Source organism: Patiria miniata, unplaced genomic scaffold (assembly GCF_015706575.1).
Source record: "Patiria miniata isolate m_02_andy unplaced genomic scaffold, ASM1570657v1 HiC_scaffold_23, whole genome shotgun sequence".
Taxonomy (NCBI): Eukaryota; Metazoa; Echinodermata; class Asteroidea; order Valvatida; family Asterinidae; genus Patiria; species Patiria miniata.
Genome location: NW_024037062.1, coordinates 9067209 through 9085961, shown reverse-complemented (window position 1 = coordinate 9085961; position 18753 = coordinate 9067209). Strand labels below are relative to the sequence as shown.

At 38.9% G+C, this 18753-nt stretch overlaps 1 protein-coding gene across 10 annotated transcripts in view; it reads left to right on the top strand.

The window, feature by feature from the left end:
* The first annotated feature begins 3098 nt into the window (after positions 1-3098).
* The window catches only part of LOC119731169 (protocadherin-15-like), a 93785-nt gene continuing 78130 nt past the window's right edge, over positions 3099-18753 (top strand). For 6 of the 10 annotated variants that reach the window (XM_038204228.1, XM_038204227.1, XM_038204226.1 and 3 more), the window contains exons 1-2: positions 3099-3528; positions 12816-13116. In XM_038204228.1, coding sequence (XP_038060156.1) covers positions 13026-13116 — 91 coding nt within the window. In that variant the 5' untranslated portion in view covers positions 3099-3528; positions 12816-13025. The remainder of the gene's footprint in view (positions 3529-12815; positions 13117-18753) is intronic. The other 4 variants (XM_038204234.1, XM_038204231.1, XM_038204230.1 and 1 more) reach the window with 1 other exon arrangement.

The following is an 18753-nucleotide window of genomic DNA, read 5'->3' as shown; positions in this document are numbered from 1 at the left end:
TTGCAAAGAGGTCACATGACAAAATACTGTCGAATCCTAATGAATTTATTTCTTGGGAGTGAAAAAAAAATTCACATTTGAAATATAGAAACACTGAGGCCTTAGTACAAATGACAAAAAAAAATTGTCATAGTTACCAGTAGAATCCTGAAGTAATGAATATAAGAAAAAAGTTGGTGGTCATTACTGATTTATTTTTTTCTCTTTGTATACACTATTTTGAGATCCAAGCTGTCGTACGATTGTGTTTAGGGTAATCACCAAAAAAGAATTTCACCAGTGGATTTAAATTATTTGCATGCCTGTGTGTGTTAGATGACATATTTTGTGGTTATGTTGAATTGTGAGTGACCATGTACTACTTTTAGGATTGTCTTTGTTTTTTAATGGTACTCAGACGTTCCACTTTCAATTAGACTTGTCCCAGTCTCCCCTACTGTCACCTTCAATTAAACTTGTATTAGTCTCCTCGTCCTTCACAAATACATATTAATAGCCATGGTGTAGAACTTGTGTGCTTGATTGCAATTTTTGATTTTTGAGGACCCATATGTCTGGATTTATTTTATCTCAAACTTTTGTCGAGCGTAACCAAATTGCAGCTCAGATTTGTAATTTAGATCAAAATGGAGACAACTTTGCCAGACATTGTAGTATACAATGGCCAACATTTATTTTGAAAATTACCCCAGAAAAAAATTGAGAAAAAAATTGTGCTTTTGAGTACAAAGACCAAGCAATAGAACAGCAACAATAACAAAATACAAGCTTCACATTTTGAATAAGCTTTGGAAAATTTATTGACACATTGTTAAAAAAGGCAAAACCAATTCCGTGTGCAGACTGGAAAATGAGCCACTTCAATGAAAATGGCACAACTCACCACAACCACTAATTTGAAAAATTCAAAATTCCTGTGGAAGACAAGGTGTAATAACCATTCACATGAAACACTGTTTTTCCCCTCTATACTCCATTTGCCACAAAAAAATGGTGGCCTTGGGTCTAGATCATTCAGACTCGCCCTGTAGATGTACAATGATGCATGAAGAATTTCGGTCAAGCACACTATGTCTTAAAGGGAATGTACATCATTGGCTTTTGCTGTAATTTTCAGAAATGAACTATTTGAGGGGTTAGTATTAAATATCAAATATTGTTACACTGACATGTTTAAAGTATTGCGTTCGAAAATGCTGGGGGGAAAAACAAGAAAAGCAAAAAATGTTCAAGTACTCTAGTTCCCTGACTCCACTAAATATGAAATGGATCAATTTATAGATGCCGGAAAATTGTAAGGTAAGGGAACCAGTCTAGCTAGCCTGCACCCGTTCATGAAAATGTAACTAATAGCAAACAGAATTGGGACTGGGAAAAAATTGGTAAATTTGCAGCAGAAGTGGAAAAAATAGTAAGGTTTTTCCAACGGTGGCCGGACGACCACCGTTGGAAATGTATACAAAAATACAATTTTCTTGAAAATGACTTCACACCAGGTGCCGTAATTTTACAGGATGCTTTAGACTGTCATTTACCAATATCCTAGGAAGGTATATCGTAAAAACTTGGTAGTTTTATTTTTCGATGTTTGCAAATGTTGTATATCCCCTTTAAATATCCGCAATTATGCATACATGTGTACCTTCGTTGGAAGTATATGTATGCATTACAATAAGGCAAGGTAGATACCACGTTCACCGCACTTGCCATTTATGAATTTCAAGAGTTTTTTTTTAAAGCACTATTTTTTTTTCTTCTTTGATATGGTTTTGTATTCTGTTAAACAAATATGGCTTTTGCCGACAAGTTAGTTTTCTTGATTTGTTGAAGTGATCACAGAGTATTTTTTATTTAATTTCTCTATTTTACAGTTAAACTGGCCACTGAATTCCACTATTCACATTTTTATCTAATATGTTAATTTTGAAATGGTCAGTTTTGTTTCGGATAACATAGTACGTTTCATTTGTCGACTGGCCCTTGTAATATTAAATACCAGCGTGTCATTTTTTATTCACTATTGTCAATTTATTACAAGCGGTGATATTACACGAAACAATTTCTCCCTCTTAAAAAAATAAGTGAAATTTAGTTATCGCTTTATTTAATTCAAATAAGAAAAATGTACTGAGAGATGGATAATCTCTTCTTGTTTTTTTTTAAATTTTGTAGTGATTTTTAAGTTATAAAAAGTAAAATATTTTAGTGTTCTTCAATCGGCATAGTTAATTGGTGAAATTTTGGGATTTGTCGGTTGAAATGTTTTTGTTTTTTTCAGTTTGTTGTAAATGTACTACACTTGATGTTTATAATTATTTGCACTTTTGGTTTTTTTTGATCAGGTAGTTCCCTTGTGTTTGTAAATGCCTGTACTCATATGCGTGGCTTTTAAATAGGGCACAATTTTGTTTGGTCTCACTTATTTCTTGTATATATGATGAATTAAATTAATCTTTGAGACTACAAGAAAAAAAAACTGTTGTAAGAATCAGAGTTTTTTGTGCTGCTCCCCCCCCCCCCTCCCCCCTCCCTCCCCCCTCCCCCCCCCCCCCCCCCCCCCCCCCCCCCCCCCCTGAATTTCTAATCGGTTACGTATGCCATTGCTTCTAGTGCCCTTAAAAAAGACCGACAAAATAGGGAACTGCAAAATGAAGACGAAATGAAGCCGGTGTAGCATGAATTTAGGTTTTATGAAATACGGACTCATTGGTGGTATAGCCAGGGGTGTGAAATCTCAGCTTTAAAGCTGATTTCAACTTTTTTTGTTTTGGATTTCAGCTTTTTTCCCTCACTCACGTACAAAAGTATAGGAGATTTCCAAAGTTCAGCTTTTTTACACCTTTTTCAGCTGTTTTCAGCTATTTTTATCAGTGGTCACTCACACCCCTGTATTGTGCATGCTCATGCAAAGATAATTATTAATTTTTTTCTTTATTTAATATAAAACAAATTAGGAAAAACGATACTTTTTGGTATTTTTTTAATGATATAAAAGAAAGACAAACAAGGTTTTCCTTTTCCTTTTCCCTCCCTGGTTTGCCACTGAGGGCGCCCTTGAACATTACCGGTGATGGGGGGCGCATCGTGTGGATTTTCAAAAATTTATGAGTGGCATGCTGTACCATGGAAATCAAGGAGATGCGCGAACTTGGACCAAAATACTGTTTATATCACAAGTATTCTGTCTTTTCCGCATTCGTCTCTTCAAAAAGAAATGTATGAAACGCCTTTCCTTGAGATTTAGAAAGTAGAATAAAACTAGTCCTCGGTCTTTTCTGAAATTTTACAAAGTGCATAAATCGACTCGAGGTGAAATCGTTATAGCGCCCCCTTTTGACCTACGGCTTCGATCGAAAAAGTGAAAGCTGAAGCTGACGGAATGTCGTCTGCTAGTGCATAGTGCTAGTCGTGAAAATTCGTGGAGCAAGACGACCACGCAAATCGAGGATGCTAAATTGAGTTCGAAATTCGAATGTTTTTCGCCACTTTTTGGGCAAGGTTCTGACTGTAGCTGGACACAATAAACAGGTACGTTTACCTTGGTTATACTTGAAATGGTAAATTTACTGCGCCTTTTTTTGGAAATGCAGTGAACAGATTTTGATGAAGTTGCTTCATGAACATGACGAACGTGATGATTTATTACGAATGTTCGACGATAGATTTAATTTGTTAGTTTAGCTTAACCGTTTAGGCCGGGTTAGATGGGTGTCGGACGCTTCGCCCCATTTCCACGTCGCCCCATGTCACTTCGCCCCTAACCACTTCGCCCCATCCCCACTTCGCCCCATCCCCACATCGCCCCATCTCCGCTTCGCCCCATCCCCACTTCGCCCCATCCCCGCTTCGCCCCATCCCCACTTCGCCCCATCCCCACTTCGCCCCATCCCCACTTCGCCCCATGTAGTATGAAAAAGGTGAAGGCTAGTCTAGGGGTGCAGACAAAATAAACTGCCAAAGACCCCAGATAATAAATGCTCCCAATTCTAGAAACTCAGGAAAAATACAAACTCTCTGATGTGGTGCTAGAGACACAGATGAGAGATCCCATTCAGAGACGCCTCTCCTATTGGCTTGTGAATAAAATCATCAGCCGCTGGATTCAAAAGAATCGGTATGGGTCAGTGAGTTAAAAGGAACTCACTGCCTTGAGGAAAATGTTCCGTCAAAATTTGTCTGATATGTGACACTTACAACTTCATTTAGATGAGATTGGTTCCTCCAAGAGTGAAATTAGGATGTCAAAGGTATTGTCGTTCTCAGATAAGTGGGAGACGGGTTGGTACTATAGCCGGGTTGGGAACAAAGTTGGATCTTTTACTTCAAGCTTTTTTCTCGGAGGGGAGAGCCTAGCTTGAGAGGTTGGTTATGAATTGTTCATTTGGTGATGGGCTAATTCTTTCCGTTAGTGAATCTGTTGAAATTGTTTTTTTTTAAGCCAAAAAAATAGATGAGATTTTTTTTTTTTTACATTTAACGGTTGGGGCGAAGTGGGGATGGGGCGAAGTGGGGATGGGGCGAAGCGGGAATGGGGCGAAGTGGGAATGGGGCTAAGTGGGGATGGGGCGATGTGGGAATGGGGCGAAGTGGGGATGGGGCGATGTGGTTAGGGGCGAAGTGACATGGGGCGACGTGGAAATGGGGCGAAGTGTCCGACATTCGTTTAGGCCTACTTGAAAATTGCCGACCAATTTCAGTTTTTGTAGGCTTTATATTGTACTATTTGGGAAGAATGTTGCAACCTGACGCCACTTTTTTTTCTTCATATTTCATCTCAATAAAGGTCAGTCATTGCAAAAATGTTAAAAGGACATGAATCTGGGACTGAGAAACATTTCCAATTTTGTTAAGAAATTTTCTTGACTCTCCATAGACTTTGTTACCCGGGAAGTAGCGTCAGGTTACTTCATTCTTTCCTACTATTACTAACTTTTGTTTGGCCTAATGCTGAAGTCGTTTGAAAAATTAAGTAAACCTTTTATTAATGTGTGCAGTAGTGCGACTGTTTTGCAGTTCACTGAAATAATTATTTTGGGTGTTTATTTTGTGTCATAGTGATTACAAAAGCCGTAATGCAATTTTCAAATGCTATCATTACAACATTGTAAAAACACAATGCGAAGGTATCAACTGCCCATCCAACCAAAGCGCTTCGGTATCTCGATTGGTACAGACGTTATAGCTGAATGAGATGCATGGACCCTGGTTCGAACCCTTGCACTTTTTGCAGCACTACTCAATTTTTTTTTTCTAATTTATTTTGGGAATATATTTCTTAAGTTTAATGTTTTTAATCAAATAGTTCTTTTTATTTAAGTAGATTTCATTTTTTCTTTGAAATCAGTGGTTTTGGAGGATTTTTTTTTAAAAGGGAAATAAAGTCCAAGAACCATGGTTGATACTAGTCTGGTTCAAACAGCTGAAGATCGTGAAGTTGAATACTATTACGTCAGGGAACGAGACAGTTCCATAACAATTAGCAGTTAAAACTTGCGTTATGGCTGCCGTGGGAATAGCCACGGTGATTTAGTGTAGTGAGTCATTTTTGTATCACACATCTCTTAAATTGCTGGCATTTAATTTAAAAAAAACCCCAGATGTTCTGCTCTTTGTGAAAACTCTAGAGTATTGTTTACAACTGGTTTCTGATCCGGGATCAATAAGTTGCATGACAAACTGTTGATTAATCACATGGGTGGGCACCTATCTTCATGAGTTGCTCTTTTTTTTTCTGTGGCGTAAAATGGATGTTGACAGTAAGGTCTATTATCACAGAATATAAATTTCTGAATATTCTTTAATTTTTTTGCGTTATCAATATTTTGTAAATTTGAAAGGCTGTGCGTCATATTAGGGTGTGGCCCGTTATATGTGCATGGGTGTCGCCAGGATTTTTTCTATGGAAGGGGGGGGGGGGAAGCAACTTTTTTCTTCAAAATCCTTGTACTTTCTCCAGCAAATTCTCAATTTATAATTTTTCGAGGGCGGGCGGGGGACATTTTCCCACCCCATCCCCATTGACACCCCTGCAGAAGCCCATTTTGTTAAGTGTGTATTAAATTAATGACTTCACAGCTCTTAAAAAAAAAATTTAATTCTCATTTTTTTATATGGCTTTTCCGGGGGGGGGGGGGGGGGGGGGAGGGGAGGAGTGTCCTCCCTTGCCCCATCTAGGGCACACCATGTATAGAAAGTGCATTTTTTTTTGGTTTTATTTTGTTTTACTTGTTTTTTCTCCTATCGTTTTAACTGATGGCCTTATGAATACAATTTCTAGTATGGACTGCTATCTTGCTTGTAAATTATTTAACTGCAAGTCAGATTTTTTATTGCCCTTACTGATTCACAGACATTGAAACAAAACCTATGGGTAGGGGTCAGAAAATGTGATCAGGGGAATATAAAATACACTGCGATTGATCTGAGAGGATCATTTTAATACACAACATTTTTTGTGCGTGAATCATGGCCTAAGATCAGTGACAGGCGAAATGGATGTTTACTCTACAAATATTGGTGCCGTCATGGGCCACTGCAAATATTTGGCGAGCTAATATCATCCCACTTAATGCCTACAGCTATGTCAAGATTTCATTTTTCATTTTATTCAAACCCTACGCATCCGGTTTTTTTCATTTCATTGTGTCATAGTTTGGAACTCGATCTGTAACCCTAACCCCCTAGGCCCTTTTTGCGAGAAACCATCCTCAATCCTCCAGAATCTTCAAAATTTTTGCAACAGCGCCTAAATCCTTCAAGACAGTCCTGCCTCAAAATGCATTCATCCTCATCTTCAAATAGCATTCATCCTCAATCCTCCAAAATCCTCATGTGCTTTAAACACCATTCATCCTCAATCCTCCCAAATCCTTGTGTTTCTCAAACGCCATTCATCCTCAATCCTCAAAAATCCTCCCAAACCGCAACGAGGATTTTGGAGGATTGAAGTGGGTTAGGGTCGGTGGTGTTTTTTTAGCTGCTCAGAGCCTGATGAAAACGATCCCATTATCCTGGTCGAAACTATTGAAATCACAGCTGTCGCACTCCGCGGCCTTATTTGGTTTCGGCACGTGACGCGAGCCATTGTTCGCTTTCCTTCACAATCAGCGGATTAGCTCTGCACGGATAGTATTGATTCGGCACTAGTAGCCACCAACCCCCAGATGGTTTGCACCCTTTGAAAGGATCACCCGTGTCCGACATGACAAGATATAACTCAAACGGTCGCATCAGTGCACACGTCTGCTCACCTCATGGACAAAAAAAGGGGCCACTTGCAGGCATTATAGATGCTTTGTGTACAGTTTTCATTGTGGTGGGCCTTTTGTATCCAAACGGATTTACTGCTTAGTTGGTGATGTGTGACAATTCAGGACAGACAGTCTACCAGAGGGAACAAAAAACTTGTCCTTAAAGTTCCTGCCTTTTGGAATCAGATAGGGCCTACGGCTGTGCCATCAGCCCTGAGGTGAAATTTGCAGCGGAGGTTAAATCTGCAGCCTACTTTCAATCTTTTTGTGTGTGTGTGTGTGTTTGGATTGTGTACTAAAAGATGAACTTCAATCATGCTTGAAAACTAACCTCGCTGATTTCTATAGTTGCTCAGAAATAAAAAGGTAAGTTGAAAAATAGCAAGGTCGGTAAAATGTCGCTTGAAACATCTTTTTTCGGGACACAATTTGCTGGAATCTGTTAATTTCAAAACTGAAGCACCTTGTTTTGCAGACTTGTGACATCAAAAAGTAATCAGAAGGATATGAAGAAAAGTGTTGATTAAATTATTTGTTTTGTTCGAACATTTTCTAGCAGTTTAATGAAAGGTAATTAATGGACACCATTTGCAAACGTTAATGTTTTATCACAAATTTCACCCATTTTTTGGTCTTCTTGTTTGTTCGTTATTTGCATGCAGAAATGTCACTCAACTCCAAGGCCAAAAAAAAAAAGTCTCCGGTTTCTGGCATGCGCGTGCGTCGCCGTAGCCATGCACGTCGGCAAAATGAAAAAGTTTTTTTTTCAATGAAAGATGATGTCTCAAAACCGCCAAACTCACTGGTTTGACTGGAATCCTGCTGCTGCACAATTTTAACGTGTTTTTAGATGGGGTTATGATCGAGAATAAGCTTTAATGTAGCTTCTCTGGTCTCCCATAATATTTGCACTAAGTTTAGTCGGGCACCATTTGCAGTCATCAGCCGACATTTGAAGCAAAAAAAACAGGTTAAAAAAAAAAAAGCCGCGTCGCCGCACCACTTTTTGGGCAAGCTCCATACCAGAAACCGGATACTTTTTTTTTTTGGCCCAAAGTACTTTACCTTGTTATATTTGAACTTAATACTCCTTATTGTAAAAATTATTTCAATATTTAAAAAAGCCACAGAGGAATATTTGCTATTCACTCTGCACAATTTCTCTCTGTGTATATTTTTCTCACCACTTCATTTGAAATCGCTCAGAGCAATGCAATTACCGACACTCATAACAACGGCGTAAACTGCGAAAGGAAACCAACAACACCTGCGGTCGACAACGATAATTGGAATAATGCCGTTGCTGTCAAGGCTATTCCTTCCTGCATACAGAAGGAGAAAACGCAGAATTTCTAGGCCTTTTCGCGCTATAGTCTCGCCCTATACCCATGTTGAAATTAGCACCGGCCCATCGTAAGCAGAGCTGTGTGCCACCGAATACGGCCAGGCAAGGCATACCGTTCACACTTACACCGGTAGGCCTACGGTGTGTACAAGGGTCGGCTGTAGATTTGGGATGTTCTACGCGGGTAGAGCCTCCCATTACGCTGGTCCTCCCTGGTCCTAACCAGGGTTGTATTTAAACACTGTCAATATCATAATTCACAATCGGAAATCCAATATCAAGAATATTTGATATCGATTATCCCATGTAAAATTTAAATACCATAAAGATGACAGTTTGATTAAAAATAAAACAACCAAAAAAACCCACACAATCTTAAAGCTATAGTCCATCATTTGCAGCCATCCGAAAAAGTAACTGGCGTATTATTGTTGAAAAACATACTTGGTTGAAAGATAGTAAGTGGACTAAACTCCCTGTGAAATTAATCTTTCTGGCAAGCTATCATTTTGAAGTAATCAAGGAAAGAAGGCCTTTCCAACGGTGCGTCTTAAGACGCACCGTAGAAAAATTTAAATTAGTTGTTTGTTTTGTTATTCGGCGCAGCGCGCGCAAGCATTGGCACGACGCACAGGCGTGCGCGGTTGCTATAATTCGTCGGATCAGTGCGCAACATCGCGTATAGCTGCAATTCAAAACAATTCAAAACATGATTCAGCAACTTTTGATTTGAAATCCTAGAATGCTGTTTTTCTCAGAATATACAGCTGAAGCTGATCTGAAACTTCATCAGGTTAGTTGTTCAGTATCCTTCGTTAGATTTTGAACACTTTTGTTGCTTCAAACGAACAAAATGCACTAATTACAAATGATGGACTATATCTTTAAGTCCCAATTTTCCCCGGCTTTCTCTGGAGCATATTGCTCAATCTTTTTAAAACAATTCTCAGCACTGACAATTTCGTCCAGAACGGGCGGTTTCTTTTGAGGTTTTGCACTGGGGAGGTTGCGAACGCAGAGCACAAAGCGACGCCGCTTGGCATTTTGCGATGTCCACTCCACCCTGCGCGAACTGTATTATCGTTGAGCCGAAAATAACTCAAAATTTGTCATGTACTGTAATTTTTCCATAACTAAACACGTGCCAATTTTGTTCACTCGATGCCTCAATTCAAAGTCAATAACATTGGTATTGCAAAGAAAAAACTTGCAATTCAAAAATAAAATTCACATTTTAGGGAAAAACTTGAAAATAACACTGACAGTGCATCTTTAGTAAATAGCTTTTGTTTTGCTAGAAAAATGGTAATTTAAAATAAAATATATGTACATTGTATATTTTTCAGGAAAAAACTCATAATAATACAAGTACACTTAGCAGTAAAAAGTGCAACATGTACCGGTACTGCATAAATTATGCATAAAACCTCCATTCCGTTCTGTTTCCATCTTGTCAACAATGAGCCATTGAAACAGATGATTAAAAATTAAACACAGGAACCATTATGCCGACAGTCGCATGTTAAACAGTCTTCTTTTCCAGTGATGAAAACCCAACCGTTTGAAGGTCGCTTCTGAGCAAAAATTCTCAGACTGTCAAGGGTAACACCCATAATCGATATTCTGCAAGGCTGGGGAGTTTTTATTTTTAATCAAGGATGCTCGCAGATGACCGCGACGGTTCACTGAATTCTCGCGGCTTGTTTTTCTGTGTCTAATTAAGTCAAATTTATTGTGCAGTGAAAGGGAAGCCGTTGTACTTTAGGTCATTTTTTAGAGAGGCCTGGCAAGCAAATGGATACGGTTTAATAGTGCGTTGGATCATAATTTGTGTGGCCTTGTGACTGGACTACCCGCTACGCATGTACCAGCAACGATATATTACGCCTTTTGCGTCAGTGTGATATGCAAAGTAAATTGTTGATTTTCTCTTCTGATAAGTTATTTAATGATGATAATTTGATTGAAAGAGAATAAATTGCTGGAAGTTCATGAATTGCTGAAAGTTTGTGTGCCATTTGTTTGTGTTTGAAAGCAGGATTAGCCGCAGAAGTTTCGTCTGCAACAATTACGCATCCACGGTTTTTCATTTTTTCAGCATCAAACTTCAGGGCGTTATGTAAGATTCTCGAAGATGCCTCTTTATGTAAATTTCATAACCTTCCTGCTGTCTGAACAGTAACAGACAGTCAAAAAGTGAATCCTCGTGTCACTTCTCTAAAATGACTCGACTCGACTCGAGTCACAAAACTCAGTGACTTGATACAACTCTGGTCCACCTACATGATGTGAAACCACGGAATGGTCGATAACAGTGTTACGGATACCTAAACGTATGCCAACAGTATCCGTTCTGATTTAGAAACTTCTCTATGGCTGAAATTTCTATGTTGTCGGTTTGCATTCAGAAACATCTATAGAGGATTGAACACACTTTTTTATCAAAATTGCTGCATGATATTCCCCATAAGAAAGCCTTAAATTTAACAGGCACAAGAATTTGATGATTCACAAACAGCCGTACAAGTACTTGTAGATAATAGACCAATTCTGGATGAGGGGGTGGTACCGTCTCATACCATAGTTACCATGGTAACTACGTGTAATAAAATAGAAGGCTATTACGTGGAGCGTGTAAGCCAATGATGCTTATTACTTGCCCGGTAACATTATTGCTAGACTATCAAAACAAAAGGTCATTTGTCGACATATTTTGGGTATATGCATTAGCTTGGGAAGATGTGTGCAATATGACAGTATTATTATTGCAAATGAGGCCAAATAATGAAAATATGTATTTAGCGCCCCCGCCTGCTTCCCTTTTGGAGGCCGCCCCCTTTTTTTTTTTCTTTTTTTTTTTAAAACCTAAAAAATGATAAATTTTAAACAGTGACATCATTTTGGCCACTTTGTATGTTGCATCTAGTCCATATAAAGCTGTTATGTCATTTCCTGAGTCCAAGAGCAGCCATTAAAAAAAAAGCTGGCGGCCATCTTGAAAATTAGCCTGGCCGGGCGGCCGTTTTGGAGGGGGGGAGGGAAAAGGGCCTCCTCCTTCCTTTTTTTCAAAAAGGCAGGACGCTAAACATGTTTTTTTCTTATTTTGCCTTGTAGTACACCAACAAGATGTTTAGTTTTCAAGGAATACGTACATTATCCCTAAATGTAACCTTCTGAATTATCATCAAAAAGCTTACTTGGATTAAAGATCGTACTGGTACTAAACACCCATGAAATGATTCTGTCTGGCTTACTTTCATTGAGAAGAAATCAAGAAAATGCAGGGGATTTCCAACAATCAGTCATGATCAGGAAATAAAGATTGCTACACGTACCATGTATCGATGACAGTTACTGTGTTTAATGATCAAAAGGTTGTGCATGGTTTTTCCCTGTTTTCTCCAAAAGTGTAGGCCTAATCCGTCAACAGGATATGTTTTGAACATTCTTCTTTGGATTTTGAGTGGTGTTATTATTGGAAACGAACAAAATGCATGCACAGCATATGATCCTGCTAAAAGTGATAATATTTTCCTTTTTATATTTATAGAACGGCCTCTGGCTTCCTACCTTTAGATGCATTTTGTTCTTAAACAAAACCACCGAGACGTTATTGTGATTTACTTGGGCACCCATGAGTAAACTGCATGAAATGGCCAGTCCAAGCCCATGTCAGGTTGTTTACGATATCACAAAATTCAGCCTTCCTCAAATGACGGTTGGAATGGCCAATTCTGTGTTTCCCATCAAATTTATGGACCGGTTTGGAAATCTTGGATATATCTATTGTGATTCACTCAACAGAATAACTTCTGTCTGTGTTCAACCATTTGCGCTGCCGTTTCCACGCTGAACACGTCGTTCTGTAAATTTAGGGACCTAAGTGTGACATTTTTTCCTGTCCCTGTTACCTTGGTATACTTTGTAATTTGCCAGTCAAGTATCATTAAGAATGACTTCAAACGATTCTTTATTTGGTGGGCAGGTAGTTTGCTATTCATAATCACTCTTGGAGAATGACTGCATTAAGGAGTGCATCAGGATTATAAAAGTCATAGATGGCAGATGTTAACCAGGACAGGAAAAATGGACCCTAATTTATAAAATGACCATACTGAAGACAATGTTGCAGAGATGTTTTAAGACATCTTTGTAACATTGGTTTAATTTGTGGTGAGCAAAGTGGCTATAATCCCATTATCTCTTACTTTTTCCCCCAGAATTTTAAGCTCGGCATAACATCATTCATTCCCTCCGCTGCATCGCAGACTGTGTGTATATTCCCGACACAGAATGACGTCTTCCAGCTGTGACCGCACAACTCCCCTAAGTAACCAACCAACGCAGTCAGAAAGCAATCAGTGAATAGTTTGAGGGAACACAGGAGACAAGTTTTGTTTCAACCGGAGACTGAACAAAATTTTGCAAGAATGATGGCGGTTTATAGAAGGGACGTCATTGCAGAATTCCTGCTGTGCGTTGTCGTACTGCTGTGGCAGATAACCCAACATCATTGTGGAGGTAAGATGTTGTTATTTTTTGGTTACATTTGTCCCCTATTTTCTTTCTTTCAATCTGGATAAAAAATTTATTATTTTTTTTCAAAGCCACATAGGATCGTTTGCAGTTACACGAAAAAAGTACTTACCGATTGAATGACAGAAACCATGGTCAAAGTGAAGATAGGTTGGGTATCAAATACCCTGAGAAATTATTCTGCGCGAGTGACAAAAGATCACTTGAACTGAACAAATGTTGGAAAGATTTCCATATACGAAGTTCACTAATTTTCCTCTGTATTGACTAACAAGCCCCCAGATAGCAATTTCATGTCATCAAAGTCAATTTGAGCAGTGAGAAAATACAAGCATTTTCTAAGAAAACACTTAATTTTTTTCAGTCCAATCTCATAGGGTTTGTACACAGGGTGTTGAGTGAACGTCGTATATGGAAATCTTTTCCAAATGTTTTTGTATTCTGTTCATTTACAAAGAATTTGTTTACTTTTGAAATCATCCAATTATAACTTACAGTAAAGATTACCTCGCCCAACCCTACGTACCGGTACAGTCCATCAAATAAGATAATTCCCCCAAAATTTCCACACCTAAATTGTGAAATGACTTCGTGTTTTCATCAAGGCTTTTTCTCATATCTTCCCATTCACCAAACGAACCCACGGATAAAATAGATGTACATTGTGTTGCAAGCTGACCTCAATTAATTATGGATATATTCTATAGTTAGCCTTCACTCAGGCTAACGGGAGTGATAAATGTTTAATAAATAACCAGAGTGACTTGCCATGCACTTTGCTATAAGTTGGTACCATGGTAGTGGCACCAAATTCGCCCTTTTCGGTGCATGGAGACATCGGCCAAGCGTGACTTCATTGACAGAGGAAGTCATCAAGTAATGACCTCTGTTGACTATGTCAGTCCAGTGAATGGCTGCATTAGAAATTTTATAAGGCTAGGGCTAGCAACAACGCACGAGTCTATGGGAAGTTGCTATAGCCGCTACCACAGACACTCGTGTAATTATAAGCCGTACATGTAGCCAAGTAATTTACCAGTGGCTTATATGCGGTCAAGCCTTGTTTTCCCCCAACTTTTTAGAGGTGTATAGTCAATATTAGGTTTTGCCCTTCACCGACCGATAAACACTGTATACTCAGTGTGTTACTGGTACCACCTGAGTGAAAATTGGAAAAAATCAGTCGGGTGGGACTCGAACCCACGACCTCCTGCTTTCTAGTGCAGACGTCTTACCACTCGACCACCGAGCTTGCGGGATCAGTTGGCTGGTTTCCTTTTTACATTTTTTTGGGGGGGGGGGGAGAGGTTGTTTGAAAAACAGACAAAAGAATAATTTGCCAAAAATATATTTAAGCATTATTTTTTATTGTTTTTTTTTAATTATAATGTCCCCCCCCCCCCCCCCACGAGCCCTAGATCGAAATTTGAAAGTTTATCAATTCTGGCTTGCACGTAATGTCACATGGTCATTCTATAAATTTAGGGTCCACTTTTTTTCCTGTCCCTGTTACATCTGACGTCTATGATTTTATAATTCTGATGCACTCCTTAATGCAGTCGTCCTCCAAGAGTGATTATGAATAGCAAACTAAGGTACAGTCGAATCTCGTTAGTACAAACTCTGTTACAATACAAAATTCTGGTTATAACAAACACAAAGCCTTGGTCCCGACTGTGCATTTATGTGCACAATGAATGGGACCGATGTTCCTCTTAATTCAAAATTCTGATATAACAAACAATTTGGCTAGGTCCGAACGAGTTTGTATTAATGAGACTCGACTGTACCTACCGGCCCCCAACAAATAAACATTAATTTTAAGTCATTCTTAATAAAACTTGAATGGTGAATTATCAAGTACCAAGGTAACAGGGACAGGAAAAATTTATAAAATGAACCATGCGGAAAAAGAATTTGCGTAGCAATCAGAATTGGTAGAAACCCGTAACAAGAAAAATGGAATTGTCCAATCTGCATTGACGTAATTAACAAAGTGGACACAGTGCGCTAGCTCAAGACAGCTGCACTTTTGTTTTTCTTTATAATTGTGCTCGGATCGGCGTGTTTGCTCTATAAATACATACACCGCCGTGCATAATTAGCATATGTGAGTACAGCCGTTCATTAGTGCAATATTGATTGCGATCAACGCTAGTCCCTTTCGAATCTATCGCTACTTGATACGATCATCACAGTTGCCGATATTCTAATAAGGTTGCAAGTGGTACTGTTTCGTAAACCCATAAAGGGGCCATCTGTTTTAATTAATCGCAGATGGCACGATAATTTCTCAAGCGATCCAAACAACCTACATGTATTGTTGACAAGAGCCGGGATGTATCAAATTGTATACATTGCGACAAGGGCAATTCTGATGTTATGGAAGAAAATGTAATGTCCGTGACAGAGCCCATTAAAAATGATATCTAATTAATGATTCAAAGAAATGATCCAAAACTCCTAGTCTGTAATCTCCTTGACCATTACTCTTTATAATAATATAATGTGGTGCTTATTATCATCGCTTTATACCAAAGGTTTCTGCGCTTCACAATTATTACCCCTGTTCATCACGCCATGAGACCAGTTTTTGCTGTATACATGTAAGATTTGAAGATTTTGTTCGCTGAGCTCTTAAAGTACCAAAAAAAGTCTGATTTGTGACATCAGTGGCACTGGAGTTCCTATTAAAATGAATTCATTCTAAAAAAAAATCATCTTGCAGGTTTAAAGGCATATTTAAAAAAAAAAATCGCTGAGGTCTTAACCCTAACTCCCAGCAAAATCCTCCAACTGCCTCCATGTGAAAATTGCATACAGCCTCAATCCTGCAAAATCATCTGTTACTTCTTTAATGTGGTTCTTGGTGGGGTGACCACTGCCTCAATCCTGCAAAATCCTCCGGCAATCACTGTCAGTACGTTGGGGCAGAGCCAGTGACATCCTGGAGCAGTGCAGAAGATTTCAAGTATAATATACCGGTAGGCCTAAATTTAGGCACGCCTGAGCATAAACAACACAAGGTCAGGCCCAAGACCAAGCCACACATTGTTGCCATATACATGTAGTCTCAGTCCTGCAAAATCCTCCATTTTGCAAAGAGCATTTTTTGAGGAGTTGGGAAGGTTAGAGTTAAAGTACCAAAAAAATGTCTGATTTGTGAGGTCAGTGGCGCTGGAAATTGCCTGTTACAACAAATTCATTAAAAAAAAAAATCATCTTCCAGGTTTAAAGGCATATATTTGTTGTACAGTCCGAATTATTCATTATTTTGTGTAAGGGAGTAACATATTTCAATGTACATGTAGAGGTTTCAGGCTCCTATCACACCGTTTGTCATTGGAACAGAATTAGTTTTTTAATAAACGAAAGGTCAAGTTCAGCAGACAACTTTGTCGATTTTTACTTGTATTTTCACCCTTGAGTTTGAAGGGCATTTTGTAACCTCAAAAGGCAGTTTGATCGTTTGACATTTCATCTCGCCGACCCAATGTGCCGTCTTCCATCAAGCCCTGAATGCATCAATCTACCGAGTAGAGCAATTACCGTGCCTCAGCTTGTACATGTACGTGTAGAGTAGGCGGTCGGACAGAGAATCCAATCAGATAATTAACCAAAGGCTGCCTTTTTTTTTAAGTCATTCTGTCAGGTCATCATTTTTATAGGTAATAGACATCTTAAATTGCAAACGTTCAAAAATGAAACTACCAAAATATTATGAAATATCCTACTTGATTGTAAGTAAATAATAGGATCAAGCATCCTGTAAAATCATTGCGCCTTGTATGCTCTAATTTCCAAGAAACAAGTACCAAGTGGTACAACCCAATGCAGCAGGGCAATTCCACGGTTACTCACGTTACATTTTTGATGTACTTTTGAGTTTCCTTGGGCTGTAATTACCTTACTGAAAAGGTTTAATAACTGTTATCCCATGGTAGATAGAGTAGACCTAGACCTACCTAAGCACCAAAGATGACATCCAGAAAAATGTGTTATGTATAATAAACAAGACGCACAAAATCGGTTACTCACATTACATTTTTGTAATGTGAGTAAATATAGCACAGTCAGTGCACCTTTAATTAAGTCAGATCAAAGGCAAACGTGAACAACAGCCAGAAAGCTAATGCGTATTGATTTCTCTGTATCAAATGCACACGGAGGGTGTCTCTTGCGGATGTGTGTGCCACCCGATCAAAACCAGAGGAGCGATTTCAGGCACTTGAGAATTTAATACTTCAACAGCAGATATGATAACAGATCTTACTAGAGGATAGTTTTGTCTATCATAAGTCATCACAAGTCTACTGGTGATCAATCGCAAGTCCGCATAAGTTCATTACAAGTCCATCACAAGTCTATCACAAGTCCATCACAAGTCCATCACAAGCCTATCACAAGCCTATCACAAGTCCATCACAAGCCTATCACAAGTCTATCACAAGTCCATCACAAGTCCATCACAAGTCTATCACAAGTCCATCACAAGCCCATCACAAGTCTATCACAAGCCCATCACAAGTCTATCACAAGTCCGGTCACAAGTCCATCACAAAGTCCATCACAAGTCCATCACAGGTCTATCACAAAGTCCATCACAAGCCCATCCCCAGTCCATCACACGTCTAATCACAAGTCTGTCGCAACTCCATCACAAGTCAGCACAAGTCCATCCCAAGTCCATAACAAGTCTATCGCAAGTCAATCACAAGTCAATTACAAGTCTATCACAAGTCTATCACAAGTCAATCACAAGTCTATCACAAGCCAATCACAAGTCTGTGACTTCATTTGCTTCAGTTTGATCATGGAGCTAGCCCCATGCTTTGATGACCGTGGGAACATGGTGCTTGTGCTCTTGAGCAAGGCACTTTACCATTATTGCTTCGTCCTTCGGATGGGACGTAAAGCCATAGGTCCCGTGTGTTATGTAATGCACGTTAAAGATCCCAGTATACACTTGTCGTTAAGAGAAGGGGTTTGCCCCGGTGTTTCTGGCAGTGGCAGCAATGTGCGCCGCAGCACCTAGCAAAAAAAGGTGCTACATAATGGGTCTCATATGTTCATTTACCTGTCTTTGGTTGCATTCTCCCCCAGCGCTTTGTATCCTTTGGAAAAGGCGCTATATAAATACGGTTATTATTATTATGTAACCTATTAGCTCTTTTACTACATTATATTACATTTGTATTCATTCATGAATCTATGGAGTGTTTGGGCAGTTTCGGACAGTACAGGGAGTAATATGCAGGGCGGTTTGGGGCGGTACAGTTAATAGTCCAGTTCTATAAGTACAAACCATCCTTGAAGTGAAATCAATCATTGTATTGAACATAACAGCTGTGCAAGTACGTACATGTACCGGTATACATCAATAAATCATACAATGATTTACGGGTCTGTGCATGCACAGTTGAAAGAGGAAATTGGGTATTCATATTTCATGCATATTATTCAATTTTTAATAGTTCTTCTTCAACATTAATGGATTAGTTCAACCGTAACCAGGCTATTGACCATCAAGAACTTGCACAATGTTCATAAAAAATCCAGCAAGTTTTAAAAAAAAAAATAGAAAAATTTACATCTCAGACCCACGCACAAGCTGCCGACAAT